General features: G+C 39.1%; 2 protein-coding genes across 8 annotated transcripts in view; both read left to right on the top strand.

Moving 5' to 3' along the window:
- Positions 1-2,831, top strand: part of lig1 (ligase I, DNA, ATP-dependent) — a 32,723-nt gene extending 29,892 nt beyond the window's left edge. For 2 of the 4 annotated variants that reach the window (XM_077724962.1, XM_077724965.1), the window contains one exon: positions 156-330. In XM_077724962.1, coding sequence (XP_077581088.1) covers positions 156-230 — 75 coding nt within the window. In that variant the 3' untranslated portion in view covers positions 231-330. Of the gene's footprint in view, positions 1-155; positions 331-2,662 lie in introns of those variants that run through there. The other 2 variants (XM_077724963.1, XM_077724964.1) reach the window with 2 other exon arrangements.
- Positions 2,832-5,029: 2,198 nt separating this feature from the next.
- Positions 5,030-17,535, top strand: mpz (myelin protein zero). 4 transcript variants are annotated; one of them, XR_013327345.1, is made up of 7 exons: positions 5,030-5,229; positions 7,403-7,569; positions 8,945-9,158; positions 10,400-10,529; positions 11,311-11,353; positions 14,677-14,899; positions 15,240-17,535. XR_013327345.1 is itself a non-coding variant. In XM_077724121.1 (6 exons), the coding sequence occupies exons 1-6, from the start codon at positions 5,184-5,186 to the stop codon at positions 14,755-14,757; spliced, it is 681 nt and encodes a 226-aa protein (XP_077580247.1). In that variant the 5' UTR covers positions 5,030-5,183; the 3' UTR covers positions 14,758-17,535. The 4 variants fall into 4 exon arrangements, 3 of the variants coding, with proteins under 3 accessions (XP_077580247.1, XP_077580248.1, XP_077580249.1); XM_077724121.1 differs by having other exon boundaries at positions 14,677-17,535; XM_077724122.1 differs by lacking the exons at positions 14,677-14,899; positions 15,240-17,535 and adding an exon at positions 14,446-14,565.
- The last annotated feature ends 2,425 nt before the right edge of the window (positions 17,536-19,960 follow it).

The raw sequence follows: 19,960 nt of genomic DNA, 5'->3' as shown, positions 1-19,960 counted from the left end.
AAATAAATAACTCATTTTGTGAGAACAGCTATGATTTCATATTCCCTCTGAAGCCAACAACAGACTTGATTAGCTTTTCCTGAAGTGCTTATGTTTTATTTGAGATAGAACGTTATTGATTTTCAAGGTTACAATCTCTCCTCCTTTTTCTTAAGATTGCTGACCTATATAAGAAGCAGCACCAGATCCAGAATCAGGGAGACAAAGTCGACATGGAGGACTACTATTGACCTGAACGTAACACCATTAACAATCCTCAATAATTCACTTCTTTGATATTAGGCTGAATGTAAATAAATAGATTTTTGTTAACTTGAATTGTTATACACACTTTTACTGCCTTCTATGTGCTTGTGCTGTGTAATATTTTAGTTGAAACTTCTATGCAGTAGTCGGGCTTCGTTTAGGCGCCTTGTATGTATTTGTGTGAGCATGTGGGGGTGATTTCGCATGTGTTTGCTCATTTGCGTGGGTCTGTGTGCGTGTGACTGAATTTCCAAAATGTCCGCCTCCTACTCGTCGCTGTTGTTGCTGCTGAATGGAAATCAAGCAGGCAGCAGAGCAGAAAATATTGAAAATGCAAATATGGAATGAGGTGTGCCTCAAAGCCTGTGTGTTATCATACTCCAATGTGTATTAGTCCAGACTATTGCAGAGCAGTCCAGTTTGCTTAAAAAGTTGCTCCTGGACATTTTCTTCCTACTTTGTTTTTTTTTTTACATAAATCTCACAATGTGCCAGACATAAAAATGAAGCTTAAAAATATTGAAATAATGTCATTTAAATTTACCTTCCAGCAGATTTTATTAATGAGAGCCTCCATAATAGAAATCAATGACTTAATAGATAATTAGTCTTCAGTGGTCGTCATCAGTGTTATACTTTCCCCCATTTGCCAGGTTAAGTATTATGTTTTTCATCCAGTTTGATATTATAGTGTGGGCGAACGTATTAAACTTGCATCTCAAAGCACCACTGTACATAATGATGTGGTGATTATGATGAGTTTTTTTTTCAGTTATAACGAGAGGAAAGGGAATTCTTACCTAAAGCACCTTTGCCTAATGGTGTCAAGATAGTTTAGAGGGTTTTTTCTTTTTGTTATTGTTGTTTTCTTGTGCTGAAATTGTTCTTTAACAGTGTTTTCAGTTGGCCTGGACTGTCTTCTATTGCTGGTCGCACATGAATCAAGGTTGCATGATAATTTATTAATTTGAAGGCCTTCCTCTCCTGCTTGCCAGTAATCTTACTTTTATTGGAAGACCTGCATGGCTGGGTTAAAAAGCCTAAATAGTCTGCTCACCTCAGAGCTTTTCTGTCCTCTTTTTTCCTCATGGGCTTCCTGTAGGTGGCTGCCTTCCCAGCACTTTTGCCGGTCATGGTGTCTGTGTCTTGCCCTCCCAATGTCCTCTTTGTCCACTCTGCTAACAAAGACTTTGTTCTCCTCCGCCTCCTTGTTCATCCTTCCATCCATCCCTGCTCATCTCTGCTAACAAAAGCTTTGTTCACCTCCTCATCTGTCCAACCCTCCTCATCCCTCCATCTTGGCGCTATCTGTGACATCGCTGCCATTCCAGGACGTGAGGGAGAGAGCAGGAGGCACACATGCTGCAATTGTCCTAAGCCCAGGGCCTCAGAATATCAATAGTGTTTTTCTTCATGCCGTTGGCCATTAACCTTTAGGATCTTATCGTGTTTGGGACTTTCTTGGCTTGCTCACCATAGCTTTCCCTGCAAACTGAAATTCACATGCCCCCCAAAAACCTAGTACTATAGTCTATGCATGTCAGTTTTTTTTAAATATAAAATTCAGTCATGTCTTCCCTCTAATTGTGTCCCTCTTTTTATGTATTCACTTCATTCTTGTACTCTGACAACGGTCCGTGACTTGGTGCTGAAATTATCTTCATGTCCGTCCACGTGACTCGAGGACTGACTTACCGGAATCGGATGCCAATACTAATGATTCCATGTATACGCATGTCTTTATTGAGTGTTTTTTGTAGCGCGTGTGAGCAGGTGTGGTTGGTGCGCATTGCGGAGTTAACATGCCCAACATTTGTAGGCCTTTCCTCACTGTTCAGACCTTAATATTTTCGTCAAATGTTACTGAATCAGAATTGGTTTATATACAGTTAAAGTTAAGTACTATGATATCAAGAATATCTTGATTAGTAAAGGTAAATGTAATGTTTATCCCTATTAGTTATTTAAAATGACTGTTCCAATATATGAAAACAAGATCCAAAGTTAAATGAAATTGAATGTGCAACTTCTACCTGGGAGAGCCTTGTAGTGCGGAAAATATGGTAACTAATTCTTTTTATCAACTGTAGTCTTGTAGATACTTTATTGTGTGAGAAATGTAGATTAATTAGAGTAGCATGAATTAAAATGAGAAAAAATGATTTTGTTTTCATACAATTTAGTTTTAGTCAGACATTTGAAAAGGCGTAACATGAAAACTATTGTCTAGATTAGTGTAGTTATTGTGACTGCGTTAATACATGGGTTGGTTTGGTGTAGATCAATTTTATATCATTAAAAAATTTGCCCTTCCAAGGTTCAAAATACCTCATTTCATCAATGCACACACAGAAGTCGCTTAAACCCGTACAGATGACCACCAATCTGCCATGATTTTTTTTTTGTGTGTGCACAGTTTGGACCAGTGATACGGCAGATGGTCCGGTTCATTGTGCGGTGACGTCGGCAAACCCCGTCAGGAGAGGCAGTGATTCGTCACTTGTGGACAAAATGTCTGCAGTCGGCCCCCTCCTGGGATCCGCGAGCAGGAAAGTGGTGCCAAAATGACCATGGTGATCAAGACCTCCTTGTCTTCCTATTTTTCCACTATCATTACTCATGTTTCCCTCAGGTGTTTAAATCATGACTAATGACTGCTACTAAATTTCAGTGCCTCTTTTCTAACCTCAATTCTCTTCATTCCAAACCTATGGATGCAAAATGTTCTTCGTATCCCTTCTATATCAACTATTATTTAAGTAGGTATCCATATTGAGACATAGTTTTAAGCCTCAATTACTACTTCTGTCCTTTTTGCTTTTTGATGGTGGAACTAAGTATTTATAGTTTTTTTGTTTATACTTGTCTGAACCACCACCGCTTATGAACATACATTTTATGGTATGATGTTTGGGTTCCATGAATCGGACGGAAGACTTGTGGTTTTGCCTTGTTGCCGTTAATTTTCTTGGTTGTTGTTGGGCAAACTAGGGCCGCTCTGGGTGTGGGTTTTCATTCCAACCGATAAAGAGGAGACCTTTTCACCAGTCTAATGTCCTAAAAGGGCAATCATTGCATTGCAATCAGGTGCTTCTTGTTTTCTGCACAAATCTCATTGGTCAAAGTGTCTGGGCACGATTGGTTAGAACAAAAACCTGCACCCACAGTGGTCCTCGAGGACTGGTTTGCCCAGCCCTGTCCTAGCCTCAACTCTCTGGGTCAGCTGCGGCGACACGTTCTGGCGTGGGTGCCTTCAATGCACGTCTTTGTACGTCCCGGCGGGGCAGGAGAAAGCGCCATTGAGGTCTTGACCCTGGCTCCGTCCCCCTCGTGCTCCATTGTATCAGCAGGAATCTAGCGGGAGGCACTCCAAAGACTTTATGGCCTTTGTTTTGACTTCAGAGTGGACTGGACCGCATTGACCTGGATCTAAATGCCCCACCGCGTCACTTAGCGCCCATTATGCTACCAACAGAAAACTTATGTCAATTGTGGCTACTTCAATTTTTTTTTTGTTATTTTAAGTTAACGGTTTTAGTGCCAGCGTGTGAAAATTATTTGAAAAAGCTTAGGAAAATGGCTACAAAATACACATTTGACCCCTTAACGCTGTAGTACTCTCAGACAATTTCTGTGAATGGGAGCCAAAGAATTTAATGCTCCAGAGCGGCGAATACTGCACTGAGGTTAGGTCAAGGTGATTCAGGTTAGTCTGATTTGGTCAAATGCAACCCAAGGTTCAGTGTCGTCAAAAAATGTGTGTCCAAGATGCTCCAAGGTAATCTTGGGTTATCCAGTGTCATCTAAGGTTGTATTAGGTAGTCTAGAGTCCAAAGTGGCATAGAATATTCTGTGATAATTTGTTCCAGAGCAGTCTGAGCTGGGCTATGAGTTTTGTCAATTCATTTACAGTGATTTAGTTCCTTGGTCGTTTAGAGTGGTCAGACTGGATTGGAGTGCCCCATTTTGGTGCAAGGTAGTGTAGCACAAGCCAGAGTTCCTTTAGTTTGATCTGGGTGTTATAAGAAGGTGAAGTTATTTATCTACGGTCACTTAAGATTGGTTTAAACCACTCTTGATGGATCCAAGGTGATTTAGTTTCAATCTATGCATCCATCAGAAGGTTAAAAGGGCTCGAGCTTTAAATTACATTTTTAATTCAACCTTCCATAATTTCTTCTAAAATGATGGGAGAAAACTAACATCCCTTGGATAAGATATATTTTTCTAGAAAGAGGGAAGGGAAATACAAGAATTAATATCTTGGTCATGTCCCTGCCGAAGGTGGTTAGTGTGAGGTTAGTGTAGACTGTAGAGTGATCCAGAGACATCTGGGTTTACTGCTAGTGTGGTCAACAATGACTTCAATTATGGTCAGAGGTGACCTTGATTGATCCAAGTTAAAATAGGAAATTTCCAGTGATCCTAAGTGATCCAAAGCATTTTAAAGTTGATCCAAAGCATTTTAAAGTTGTTTCGTGGTGGTCTAGAGTGGAGAAAGCAAGGTTAGGCTAGTCCAAGGTCATGCAATGTGTTCTGGGGTTCTCTGAGATTGGCTTGTGTATTTAAAATCGCAGTTTGCCCATAATCAAGCAATTTTACAGTAAATTTCACTTCCTATCTTCCACTTGAGGGGTTAACCTTAGCTCCTCTACCCCCCCCCCCCCCCCCCCCAAAGGAGGGTTGGGCCGTGCTAGGGACTGCTGTCTGGCATGGCCCCCGGAAAAGGGGTGGAGGAGGGTTCCCGGTGGCAGTGGTCAAGTGAGGGGTGTGTCCCCCTATATAGACAGGGCACGGCGTCAGGCCTTCTATTGCTGTCGTGTGCCTCTTAGCCCTATCCTTCATCCTCTTCTTAGCGTGCTCTTCTTCAGAGGGGGCTCGCTCCTGTGTCTGTGTGCGTTTGATCAGTGGGAAGTCCACGGTAGCCACATACCATCATGTTGACCTTGGTGGTGCTGGCGTCCCTCCTCGTTCTGGCTGCAGGTGAATAGCAATTTCCTCATGTTGTCATATGGTGAACCTTGTACTTGCATCACATAGTGAGAAATAATTATGATTTTGCTAGAGAGAAAAGTGGCAAAAGGTGTTTTCTGCTTTCGTGTTTAATTTTTAGATGAACTTGGATTGATGATATGTTTTTTATATGGACACTAAGTGCATTGCATCGCCAAATTAAGTACGAATGTTATGCAGGAAAGCTTACTTTTGTGCTTTTGACAAAAAATAATATTTGGAGAGAGTATGAGTTTTTTTAAATTGAATATTGCTGATAGTGAGTGAGTGTAAACATTTGTCATCGTTATTTTTTGTGATGGTTTGATGCAACTGGGAAGCAAAAGGATTCACTGACTTAACTTGAATGAACTATACTTGATGTTTTTCTTCCGAACGTTCACATTAATATTGTCTGTGTTACGATTTGACTCGACACTATCAAACTTATTGGTTTTTCCCTTTTATTGGATGTTATTAAGATGTTTCTCCATACGCTTAGATTTTTGACAGCGTCATATTTCCTGGGTGGTGAAATATTGATTTAGTGCCTGAAAGCCAATTAGCATCAATCATATTCCATGAGGTACTTGTGACACATTCAATATTTTCTCACTGCATTATGCCAAAATTGCAATGATAATGTATAAACTCACTGCTCCTCATTTTGAGTTGACTACTTATTTTCTGGTCTTTTTTCCAGTTGACTTAACACGAAATAGTATCTGCTTTCTGCTTTTCCAATTGACAATGTTCATTGAAAGTTGAGGTTTCCACTCGTTTCTGCCCTGATAAAAACTTATACTTACCGTTATTTTACTATACCACTACTGTGTACTGAATAAAACTATTTTAACGGTCTTCTCCCCTGCATGCCTGCAATATACCTACCCCATTTACTAGTGATCAGTTCACTGATAGCAGAGGAGTCGAGATTCTAGTTCAGCAATGGGCAAACTACGGCCTGCGGGCCACATCTAGCCTGCGAGGCCTTTTAATCCGGTCCGCCAACGTTGTCCAAATAATGTCTTTTTTCTTCCCCAAGATGGCGCCGTAACGCGGAAGCCAGTGGAAGTAGCTCTGTCCACTCTTATTTGTTTTTCATGTTTTACAGCCCCTCTATCCATTTTTAAATTACATTTTAATATTTCTTAATACATTCCTTTTTACTTTACTTTGTACTTTATACTTTTTACTTTAATGACAAGTGATGAGTAAGTTAATATTTTAATCCTTTTTGTCTGTTTATGTTTCATATGTACTGTTAACGGATGTAGTTTTTTATATGTATCGTATCTTCTGCTGACCCGGCCCATCTGTCAAATTTTTAAAGTCAATGTGGGTGGCCCCCGGGCCGAAAAATTTGCCCACCCCTGTTCTAGTCAATGTACTCCAAAGAAGAAGAACAAATTTAGCTCGAACTTAAGATTTCCAGGCGGTCTAAATATACAAATGCAATAGACTCCTGTCCTATGCCACCAAATACTAGGCAATTTTGTTCTAAAACTCATTCATTCCTTTTCCTCACAAGGGGTGTGGGGGACGCAGGAGCCCACCCCAGTTAACCAACCAGGCAGGGAAAACCCTGAATTGGTGGCCAACCAATAGCGGGGCAATCATTCACGTCCAGACTCATACCTAGGGGCAATTTAGATTGTTCAGCCTACATTGTATATTTATGAGATGTGGGAGGAAACCTGAGTACCTGGGGACATCCCACGCAAGCCTGGGAGAACATGCAAACTCCACACAGTCCTCAAACCCTAGAACTGTGTTGCCGATGCGCTAACCACTCCCACCGGGCTGCCATTGCTAGGAACTACTTCAATATTTAGGCACTTAGAGTCTAGCATATACAAATATATATGTTGTAAAATTCCGGAATGATGGCCAGTGTCCCTTTTTTTTCCATGATATCCCAGAAACTACTATACTTTCAATAAACAAAACTGTCTGCTGTAATAGTATTTAAATGAGGAATCTGGAATTTTTCAGCTTCAGGTTCTGAAATGCAACATTATATATTTTTGTATGATATGGACTTTTGGGGAAGCCTTTACAGTGTTTTATGAGTGGGAAAATGGTCTAAATTAATTTTGTGGATAGCTGAAACCTTTTATTTTGATGATATACCCACAAAGTGACTGTTGTGTTTTGGTTGCAGTGCCCAAGCCATCCGAGGCCATTGTGATTTACACGGGCTGGGAGCGTCACGCACTGGTGGGCAGTGATGTGCGACTGTCTTGTTCCTTCTTCTCATGGCGATGGACGTCCGAGGACGTGTCCTTCTCGTGGACATACAGACCTGATGGATCCAGGGACAGCATCTCTGTAAGACATATGCATATGACACTAACCTAAACCAGTGGGAACCAAACCTCGATCCCGGAACTGTGACGCTAACACACTTACCACTCGATTACCAAACCGCCCAAAATTAAAAATATATTATCTAAATTAAAACATTAATGAGGACAAGCGGTGTCTCAAACAGGTTGGAACCATATTTGATAAGCAATGGAATTGGGATTTCTGTCAACCAATTAGTGATGCGTGAATATCAATGAGTACAAGTGTCGTACATACAAATGTCACTTTGAAAAATATCCCAACAACACTTGTAGCACGTTGCTTGCATGTACTTGTAATCTCGCCTTTTTGCATTCTAGCCTCAGCTGCTTGTCGTGTTCTTATCAGATTCTCTCGTCTCGTAGCGTTACTCCTGTAATCTGGTTTTTCATCTCTCGCCACCATTTCGTCCCCCTACTCTATTATCTCAACCACCTTTCGAAATTGTCCTAGGTTGGCCTCGTTAACATTTCTCTAGTGAGAGACGCGTTCTTATTGCTTCTAGCAAAAATGAAAAACAAAAAATCCTGAAGCACATTCTTTAAAAATAACACATTTTCTAACACCTTTTTATTGGAAGGTCGTGCGTTGACAGCAATATGAGTTCAATTTAGTATTTGAATAAATCTTATGATAGTTCATTATTTATCGCAAAAAAAACAACAAAAATGGAACAAACTAAAACTAACTAAATGGAATACATTTTTCTTCATTTGTATTGAAAATTTGGCTTTATTGACACTTTTCAATTGATTGGTTATGAGTTTAAATATGATGTACATATAAAAAATAAGACAAAATAATTTAAAACGCCCTATTAAAAATTATAAAAAGCTATTTAGGATATTTATTACTTATCCCCCAAATTGAATGTTTACTTTTTTAAAATTGTGTCAAATCATATTGATGTAACATCAAAAAAAAAAACAGTTCCCTCAAATATTTTCATACATTTAAAAAATAATAACTTAATCAATAAATAATAATAATAACTCAATCATTAAATAATGATCAATCACTGTTAGTAGTAAAGAATACATCTTTTTACTTCCCATTAAACATAATATATTCAATCAAAGACTTATTCGACCATTGATTTCAGCTGTTTTTGTCAATGTTTACATTGTTTTTACTGAATTCAATGGAATATTGGGACTATTTCTTGTTTATAAATTATAAATACAATACAGTGCTTACAATGAGTAATTGAATAACAACTTATGTAGATTTATTTCTTCATAAATGTTCTTCATGGTGATTTTGACAAAGAATCTCAACCGAATTCAGTATGAATGCTAAAGACGATTTAGTAGTGATATTTGTATGACGTTAATTCTGTGTGTGGACGGCATTTTAGATCTTCCACTACACCCGAGGCATGGCCTACCTGGATAACAAAGGTCCCTTCAGGGATCGGCTGGAGTTTGTAGGAGACCCAACCCGCCGTGACGGCTCCATCATACTTAAGAACTTGGAGTTTAGCGACAATGGAACCTTCACCTGCGATGCCAAAAACCCACCCGACATCGTGGGCAGGGCCTCGAGTGTCCGCTTGCTCGTCTTTGAAAAAGGTCAGAGTTGGAATGATGTTTCGATTTTCTTTTCAAAGACTGTTTGATAAGAACTTTATATCATGTTGACTTTTTCGAAAAAAATACAAGAAGTGGAGACAAATAGATACAAAGAATTGCCAATTAAACAAGAGATATGTCCACCATTGGGTTTTGTTTTTACTATTTTGAAAATTGGAAGACTTTGACTGGGATGCAGACGTTTTATTCAATGTGCTGCCATCATTGATTCCCTAAGAACTACATGAATAATGGATGACCTCGTGTCTCTTTGGGAGTAGTCGGACGTAATCTTGGAGATGTTATCGCTTGCTTTGCGTCTGACCTTCTTCTTCTCCTCCACAACTTTGGAGCTCTTTATACACAAGTTCTAGTTCTACTAGTGCTTCACCCCCAATGTGGACACAACACTTGATGAACTTGACTTTTTTGAAACCACTTGTTTGCTGTATGTGACTCCTTTTTAAATTGGTCGTTATTTTCTATTCATGGCTTTTGCTCCAGCACCCTCCTTGACCCCTTTGAAGATAAGTGGTACAGAAAACAACATTTCCCAGTCAGTTTTTTGAACTAACTTGATTTTCTGTGTTTATTCTCATCTTTTTTTTTTACTCACAGTATAAATCGCTTGTTATATTATTGTCACATTTTTTTATGGTACTTTCTTATTGAGGGTTTTTTTTATTGCCAAATTTTACAATCCTTTTCCTCACTTATCAACACTTTACTTTTGCTCTTCTTTTGCATTTGCTCTCTGTCACTTCATTTTTTTTATCAGCTTTTTTATGTTCACCTTTTTAACGTCCCATTTTTACCACCACTTTTTGTTTGGAGTGTGTCAACATCATCATTTTTTTTCTTCCTATTTTTTTTTGTTTTTGTCACTTGTTTACTCCCTTACTGTTTTCTCCAGCACTGATTGTTTTCCAACCTTCATTTTCTCTTGTTGGCACTTTTTTAGTGCCAAAATCTAACACTTAAAAAAAAAGTAGCGTTATATTTATACTGCCACTTGTGAAAGGGCACTTTTGAATAACTTTAACTTTTTTTATTACTACTTGTCTGTACTGTCACCTTTTTATATTGGTCACATTTGCATAGTGATCTACAGGTGGTCATATTTATTGGATCACTTTTTTGTAAAACTAGTAATTTTATACTTTCAGATGTGAAACAGTCCCTTTTTTACTGTCACACCCACTTGGACGCTTTAATAACTCCTTCACCATCTTCCTCTGCAGTGCCAATCCAGGCTGGTGTGATCACGGGTTCCATCATTGGCGCAGTGCTTGGCCTGCTGCTGCTCATTGTCGTCATCTACTACCTGATGCGCTTCTTAGTGGCACGCCGTGTCTTCAGCCTCAGCGTCAGGTCAGTGAGCGGCCTGGCGTTTAAACCACGGCTGCGGGGTCGCTTTGGTTTGTCACTCAACCCCGAACCCTTGCCGGGCACAGAGACTTGTGTGGCCAAGTAGCTGCCTCGATCCAATAGTTGCCTACCCAAGTTTTAGGATGTGTACCCTATAAACCCAATTGATTTTGGGTGCCCTGCCATTATGAAAAGAACCCTGTTGTTTTACTTATTTTTTCCCTATTATCCTTCTCCTCATATTCTTAAAAGCCATGTCATTTAATTACGAATAACTTCAAAATTGTTTGGAAATTCATTTTTTGTGTTTCCTGAAAAATCAGAAAAAAATAATTTAGGCAATTATTTTAAGAAGCCATCAATATTCAGCAATTCCATGCTAAGAATGTTTTTGTAAATAATCGAATAGTATGTAGGGTTATAATGGACTGATATTATTTTTTTGGCTATTTATTTGAAAGACAAGAATCCTATTGGTTTGGTTGACCTTTGCCTAACTGGTAAAATAGGAATGTACTAAATTGTCTTTTTGCTCTGATGGTCCACTGATGGTTTCTATGGGTTCTCAGCCTTAACTCAAAGCAAGAAGCTCTTTGCTTTTGAGTGTAGTGACAGTATGAAAATTTGGCACGCAGTGAGAGATTTAGCTCGATCGCTATCTTGATCTACGTGTAATCCAGCGGCTAATCTGGCACGACCGTCATTCTGGTAGTAGATTAGTGTTAGAGGCAAGACATTCTGACTTTTATTTGTTTTTTTTGTTTTGTTTTGTTTTGTCCTCCAGCAAACACGGCAAGAAAAAGAAGGAGGGATCACAGCAGAGACAGGCAAGTTCAACACACACTGGTTTCACTTACTTACACCCCGATCACAAGGCACTTTCACCAAATAAAGCAAGACAGGAAAAAGCATGCAGCACAATTGATCTGAAGTCCTTTAAAGTGTATGGATCCGTGCATTAAGCTCCTTGACCCATTTTTCGATAACAATCATGTCACAAAACCACATGACCAGTGGATATTGATTATGCTTTTTATAAAAAACACAAATCCTACAAAGTTAGACATTAAAGAAATACATTGACATTGAGAAATATATCCATGTTCACCCTTTATAATGGAATCATTCAACCCAATACATGAGCATTCAAAGAAATCTATTTGACTAATTTTATAGAAACTTTATTAAAAATTATGTATATGTATATATGCATATATAGATATATGTATATATAGATATATATGTATATATATATGTATATTTGTATATATAGATATACATATATATGTATATGTCTATATATAGATATATATGTATATACATGTATATATATGTATGTGTATATATAGATATATATTCATATATGTATGTGTATATATGTATGTGTATATATGTATGTGTATATATGTATGTTTATATATATATATATATATATATATATATATATATATATATATATATATATATATATATATATATATATATATATATATATATATATATATATATATATATATATATATATATATATATATATATATATATATTATACATATATATATTATACATATATATATTATACATATATATATATTATACATATATACACATACGTGTATGTATATACATATAGATACTAGTACTATAGATGTAAAAAAAACTGAGGGGGGCGCCAAATTGCCTCTATCACTCGTCATCTCTCCAGCTCCCCGGCCCCTTCCTTCCACCCCACTGTGGCCCCCTACTTTCTTCTTTTTTTTTTCTTCTATTAACTGTCGGATGATTGTCAGGTTACTCTCCAGTGCCACCGGGTAAGCGCGTGCACGAGCGTATGTGCAGGGCATTGTGGTCGTTGCCTGGTTGCCGTGACGACGCTGTCACACATGTCATCTAACCAGTTGGCTTTTTTTGTTCTTTGTTATTTATTCATATATTCTAGCACACACACAACGCGCGCCTGTGGCACTTGACATACGCAATTGCGCATACACACAGTGGTTCTCACAGCCACATACACACAAGCAAATGTGCCTCTTCACATTCTCATCCACAGAACATAGCCATCTAAATGCACATATGAGCAAACACAGTAGTATACTTTCCTATACTGTACGCAATGACCTGGATACACACATGCACAGATGCAACCCATTCTCTTACATACACCCCACATACCAAAAATGGTGATTGCAAGCGTGCTGAATCGATCAGAGCTTTTCTTCCTTTCCCTTCCTCCCACGTGACCTTTGACCCACCCTACCACAACCATCTCCATTCCCTAGGACTAGATGGGCACCCCCCTTCCTTTCTCTTCTCCTTTAGGTCATGTGATGCGACTGGACAGGAAATCACTAGCACTCACTCTTCATCTTCTCCCTCCTCCCTGAGGCTTTACTTCCCACTCTTTTTTAGCCTCCAGGGGCAGAAGGTCTGGACCACCGTGGTTTCGGATGCCTCCGCATCCTCTTGTTCTTCTTCCTCCCACTGACGATCAGAGTCCAATTAGAGGCATTCGGCAGGGGGTTGATTCTAGACCACCAGAGTGCTCATCAAGCGGATGCTTTTGTGTTTTGAACTCACTCGCCGCAAGCAGTCGATCCTTTTATAGTGCTCATACTGAGACGGATGATTCGGTAAAGGCGGCTGTCATGGATGACTCTTCCACTTTTATGTGGTATCGTTAGTCTAATTACATATCATTTCATAGACAGGCAAATTGGAAGTACACCATATATCAGGCCACGACAAGAAAAAAGTTATTTTAAAGCTAAAAATGGATACAAGTTAATGTCATAAAATTCAGATTTATATAAGTGAAACCATTTTCCAATTATAACAGGAAAACGCTATCATAGAGTCTTCAAAGGGAAAGTTTGCATTAATATTAATATCCATTTTAAGTTATCTCTGAGGGAGACCAGCTGTAATTGTTGCTATATTATTGGCGTAAAATATATTTTTTAAATATCATTTTCAAAATAAGATGACAATGTTATGATAGTTATTTAAATGAAAAGTGGCAATCCTTTAACACTTAAGTCCTATTTAAGTCCTTATTTTTAAGTCAAATTCGCAAAAGACTATGTTCTAAAAACCTTAACGAGTGAAAATGTTTTCTAGAACAGGGATGTAGAAAGCTTAGAAAACCCACATATTTTACAAATCAAAAGTATACCCGTACCTGGGCAAGGTCACTTGTTACTGCGAGATGCTGTCACAAAAGTACTCGTGTCCATTTAGCACCAAAAACAGGTTCTAGAAGGAAAGGTTCCGATCTTTTGAAACTAAATTCATAAAGGAGAACTTTCAGAGCGCAAACTCCTACCTAAGCTGTCAAATTCAAAGCAGGACTACCTCTCTGACCTTAGCCTTTACTACGTCAACATTTAATCACCTCATGTTTCATATTACAAACATATTATATATGTTTGACAGTATTCCATGTATTTGTCTTTATGTTATCTTGAGTAGAAATGTACAGAAATAGACTTTAGGCACCAGTAAAGTCCAACAAATTTCTTGCAAGAATACAGCAATGCTAAAGCACATCACTGGTGGTTTGACAGCATCCAATCGATTTCCCTCTCAGTGGTGGTTGTGAGTGCAAATGGTTATCTGCCCGTGTGTGTGTGTGTGTGTGTGTGCACACGGCGACTGACTGGTGACCATTTTAAAGTGTAGTCTATTGTAATTTTACCAAAAAAAAGTCAAACTTACCCGAATCAATACCTTGTTGGATACAAAAAGTAAAAAGTAGTGGAGGAAAAAAAAGAAAAATCTTGCTGAAGTATGATCCAATTTTTATCTGCAAATTTTTTGCTGAATTGTGTGATGAATTCCACAGATGTTTGGAACCCACCTGTCAATGTGTCCCATCCTAATGCATGGTTACCTCTTTTGTCCCTCCGCCCATCTCCAGCTCTGGACACCGCCTCCTCTCACTCTATCTCCCCGCCCATAAAAATAAGCCCCACCCCATTTCTCACCTCTTTGAGCCTCTTCAACTTTTTAAAAAATGTTTTTCTCTCCCCTTCACCACAGCGCCTCCCGCTCTAAAACCGTCCCCGCCGCCCCCCAGCACTCCTTTCCTCCTCAAGTGACTCTCCACCCCTGTTCTGCCCCCAACCCCTCTCTCCCTGCTCCCACACAGGGCTCTGCGGCACCGACCGAAACCGCCAAGCCTAAGGCCTCGGAGAAGAAGAAGCCGGAATCTCGCAAGGAACGCAAATAGGATACGGGGTCGGGCCGGGGCACGCTTCTGGGGCGAATACTCCGGCCCTGGCGGGATGGGCGGATGGGCGGAGAGAAGGGGGCGTCGGCAGTCGAGGAGGCCGCCGGCCGGGTACTTATGACCATCGATCTGGAGCTGACGCGTAAGAACGGCCAAGAGGGCTTGGTCGGCGGCCACCCCGAAGGGCCCGGCCTCCTTTCTCGCTTCGCCCGGCAACTGGCCCTCAAATAATTGGGCTCCCCCTTGTAAGGGAGGAGGGGGTTCCCTTTAACAAATGATTGCAACTGTATCTACATAGATATTTATGGTCCCCAAGTCGGTGTTATCTAGTTTTGATGAGACTGATGCCCCCCCCCCCCTTGCGCCTTCAACCTAAATGGGTTGCCGCCCTGCTTCCTGCCCCCACTGCAAATGTTTTAAAATTCTCTTCTAACCACTGTGTCTCCTCTTTCTCTTTCCCCCTACCCTTCTTCTTTTCTTAGATAAAGGTCTGAATCCTCCGTGACGCCTCCGCCTTTTTAGTCTGCCTGACGCGCCCCCCTTTCCCCATCTTCTCCTTTCTACTCTGCCGTCATTACTCGCCATTATCTCTCCTCTGTTAAGGCAGGCTAGAGGAAGAATAGACCCCCCCAAAACTCCCCCCCTCGCCCCATCGCCGCTCTGTCAGTGGTAGCGTCAAATAATTTCTTTGCAGGAGTCCCTTTATGCACTTACCGGGCCAAGCGTAGAAAAAAAAGAAGTGTTTAAGGCCTAACGACGGTCATAACCGGTGCCGCGGGAACCTGCCGGACACCCTTCGGGACGGCCCGTCGTCCCCTTAATCTTCTTCCCTTTATGACTCAATCTGGCCGAGAATGCATGGGGTGAGTTTGCGGATAGACTGCAGGGCACAAGAGAGAGAAAGAGAGATGGGAAGTGTATTTGTGTCGCCTTAGTTAAATCTTAAGGATCATGAGAATTCATTTTGGGAAAGTCAGAAAGTTTCGAAGACAAAGTTACACATTTTAAAAGGCATTCAGATATTCAGAGAAAAATGTAGAAAATGGCTTTAGCTGTATTTTCTTTGTAAAATAAGTGAGATTATGGCATGAAATATAAAATAAACTAAAAATATATTGCAAGAATAAAGTTTATAATGAAATTCCATTTTGTTTCCAGAAAATTAGGTTTTAGCTAATTAGTTAAGCTTGTACACCCCCCCCCCTAAAAATAATTATTAAAAGCACAAACAGTTGGACAAAAAATCTTAAAAATGCCAAAAAATATATATTGGGGGATGAAAAATTCTGCCAAAGTTAGCCAAGGTCAATGCACATAAAGAAAAAAAATATATATATTCTTTTACTTTAACTCTAGAAGAACTGAATACTTTCGGTACATCATATTATCAGAAAACGGTAGTAACACCTCTTGATTTAACATGACTTTCCCTCAATGAAAATGCAAGAGCCATTTTTTGTCAATTTTGGTGTTGTCCTGTCCATTCCCTTCTTAGCTGCAGATGGCTACCACCAGACGTTAATGATGTCTATTTTTGTCAACCTTTACAGTAACAGCTACGAATCTCTTGGTGGCATCACATTATCAGTGTTATAGTAGCTTGTATTATTCATTCTCCGCTATTTTGCCTGGCGTTGAATATAATGTACACGGAAGGGAGCCGCCTCAATTCCCCTCCCTCAAAACATTTGACTAGCGTCTGTTGTGTCCTCGCCATGTCTTTTTTTCTATCCATCCGTCGTCTGGCAGCCGCAGAGAATAGGACTTCCCGCGATCCGCTCAGCTCGTTAAGCTTCTCCCTTATCGGACTCACGGCTCCGTCCTTCCTTTACTTCGACTGGCTTGTCCTTCAAACAACCCAGCCTTTCATTCACGAGCAATGCCATTCTGATCTGCTTTTTTCTCACTGTCCTGTCCTTTGTTCAAAGATGTTCACCTCCAACCCTGACAGGCTTTTGCGCGTCCGGCCACATTTCCACCAAAAGGTTAAGTTCAGTTCAACTCATCTAAGGAAAGCCAACTCTGAAACAGTTCGTGATTCTTGCTCGTTGCCAAAATGGTATTTTTAAATTTCGTAAATTGCAAAGAGTCTTAAAGCTTTAATCGTTTCTATTAACTGCCATTAAAAATGGTAAATTTGAACCCATTAGAAATGAAAACCTTCCGTACCAAGATGAGACAAAATGACTCCTTAAGTTCTTTCACTTTTCTCACCTTGTTGCTAGGCGGAATTTCATATAGGCCAAATTGATGTGTATATTTAAGACTGACCTAGCAACCAACTTGATCGGAACATTTCTAGATTTTTCTTCGTGTTGCGAGACGAAAAGTAAAAACTAAATCTACTTGAGTGAGTGAACTTGATCTTAAAAATAACTCGAAAATATTTGTGTAGTTGTGAGCAATACGTAATATTTTTGAAAGACAAGAGTTGGAATTGAACGATGCTATTTCGTGGAAATGTATTTCATCATGTCTGTTTTGCTTTGCGAAGCTTCAAAGAATGAATTTTTTGGTTATGTATAGCCCGGCAGATATCAAGTTTGGGGGCGATCGAGACTTGAATGTTCCTTTTTGAAAATTCCAAGCTATTTGGAATATTCCTGCTTGTAATATTATTAATTTTAGGAGTGATGTAACATTCCCTCATTTGAATTCACTGTAGCTTTATCTTGATATTTAGTTTTTTTTTACATTTATTTAATTTAACGCTTGTCCTCAAGCTAATTGAATGTGTAATATGTTCTAGAAAGTACGTAAATAAAACATTTAAGCCTACTGCCTTTGACTTCAGAATCGTGCTGACAAAGTGGTATTGGAAATTTAAACTATAACATCATCATCTAAAGTGAATTCTTATTTTTTTTCCTGCTGGAGTTAGAATTTAATCTCATGCAAGTTCTGATAATGAGCTTCTCTCGCTCTCTATTTTAATATAAGCACACTCCCGACATTAATGGGACACCAGGGAACTGTTTTAAAATGTGAAAGAAAAAAAAAGGTCGCCTACAACATCCAAGTTGATAATCATAATGGGTGCAGGGAGATATTATTTGAGAGGTGTTAATTTCTTTGCATTGCACCATCACCTAAGGGGCTACTTTAGTCAATTCGAAAGATTGGAAGGAAGGATTGGAAATTGGTATAAATTGAACACTGCCGATATAAGCTTCTGGTTCTTTCCGTCTGAACAACCAGTGAATTGAGCACATAGAAGGAAGTGAACACGTTGGTTGGCTCTCTCCTCAAAGTGCCACTCTGAGTTGGGTTGTTTGGGGGCTAAAATGCAGTAAAATGTACCGTTTTTAGATGTTTAGGATACAGGCTAGATACAATAGGGAATGATGGGGAAACCAAAACAACAAGGCTTTCCGGTTCATAAATTATTAGTGTTTTAATCACCATGGTTACTTGAAAAGTCGATTGTCATAAATTTAAGATATTTACCATTTAACAAATCATATGTGAAAGGAGACTTCCGTATAGGGCTCTTTCATTTATGGAAACCATGTTATGGTGCTCCAGCTTCCGGTTTAAATTAGTATGGTAAACTTTCATGTTTTTCGGGATTTACATAAGGATGTTGCCTACTTTCAATTTTGTATTACAACACGTTGCATGATAAACACAATGTATATTCTCATTTTCCATTCAGTCATATAGCCTCTGCTGGATCCTGTCCTACCTTTTAAGAACACTAATAAATTATGTACAATTTAAATAGTGTTTGTTACCTATGTGAGTTTAATAGTTTTACTTACCTGTGAGCCTTGAGAGTTTATTTTTGAATACTCTTTGACAAGATTCTATCATCTAATTACTGTGTAAATATCCATGATAGTGGGACTTCAAGTGCCACTTAGGGAATAATTACTGCACAGTGTTTGTTGAGAGCATTTGATTCTCCAACCTTTAAAGACCAAGTGCCTGTTTAAAGATAGTAATACAATAACAATGGAATGATTATTTCATCGTTCACAAAGCTGAATTACTCATAGAATGCTTTTATTTGTTGTTTTTTAAGCACACAACACGGTTTGAATGACCTTGTGCAAGATATTATTTAAATATGCATTAGTGGTACGCATGCATGTATAGGTTGAGACAATAGAAACAGGTATAGAGTAGATTTAAAAATAAGACCACACTCTTGACTCTGTATAGTTCCTGTACATGTTTAATTTTTGGCTCTCTTTCTCCATCTGGAACAGACCAAGCCCATTTGGCCTCTTGGGTCTTTTACAATGAGTATTGTTTGTAACAGCTCATAAAACAACGGGAAGGCAATGAGTGACCAATCGCTGTGACAATCTGTTACTCTGATTTGATTACCTCAAATAGAATTAATTAATCTTTGCCAACAACTATTTTGTTTATTTCTGTGAAATATTTTTCCATTCATTCAAATTCCATTCTTATACTCACAAGGGTTGGGGGGCGCTGGAGCTTATGCCAGCCAACCGTGGCCATTGAATTGTTTGCTAGCCAATCACAGGGCACAAGATGACCAACAACCAAAGGACAATTTAGTGTGTTCAACTAACTAGCCTAGCATGCATATTTTGGGGGTGTGGGATAAAACTAGAGTACCAGGGGAATACATTGAAAAACCACACAGGAAGGCTGGTCGAACCTACATTGTCATAACTGTGAGCTAGTCGTGCTGCCCAGGTTTTCCACCTGATTACCGTATTTTCACGACTATAAGGCGCACTTAAAAGTCTTAAATTTTCTCCAAAATAGACAGTGCGCCTTATAATCCAGTGCGCCTTATATATGGAAAAAACAGAAAACCAAAAACGAAAAACCACCAGTGTCGGATATTTAAAAAACACAAACGCCTGAACTGAAACAATACTGTCAAATATGCAGATGCCATCTTAGTTTACAACATTTTCCATCATATAGCTCCTCCCCCACTGCAAGATTTTGTACAAAAAAATCCAAAACATCAACAATGGCTGGCTCTAGAGGTGACTGTGGAGTGAGTGCTTCATACCTGGAAGTCAATAGCAATTACCGTATTTTCACGACTATAAGGCACACTTAAAAGTCTTAAATTTTCTCCAAAATAGACAGTGCGCCTTATAATACAGTGCGCCTTATATAAGGAAAAATTTCATTCATTGAGGGTGCACCTTATAATGCGGTGTGCCTTAAAGTCGTGAAAATACGGTAAATTAGATTATTTTCAGTGGGAAAA

The sequence above is a fragment of the Stigmatopora nigra genome, chromosome 9 (genome assembly GCF_051989575.1).
Source record: "Stigmatopora nigra isolate UIUO_SnigA chromosome 9, RoL_Snig_1.1, whole genome shotgun sequence".
NCBI classification, from domain to species: domain Eukaryota; kingdom Metazoa; phylum Chordata; class Actinopteri; order Syngnathiformes; family Syngnathidae; genus Stigmatopora; species Stigmatopora nigra.
Note: the sequence above shows the minus strand (reverse complement) of the source record. Positions and strands in the feature narration are given on the sequence as shown.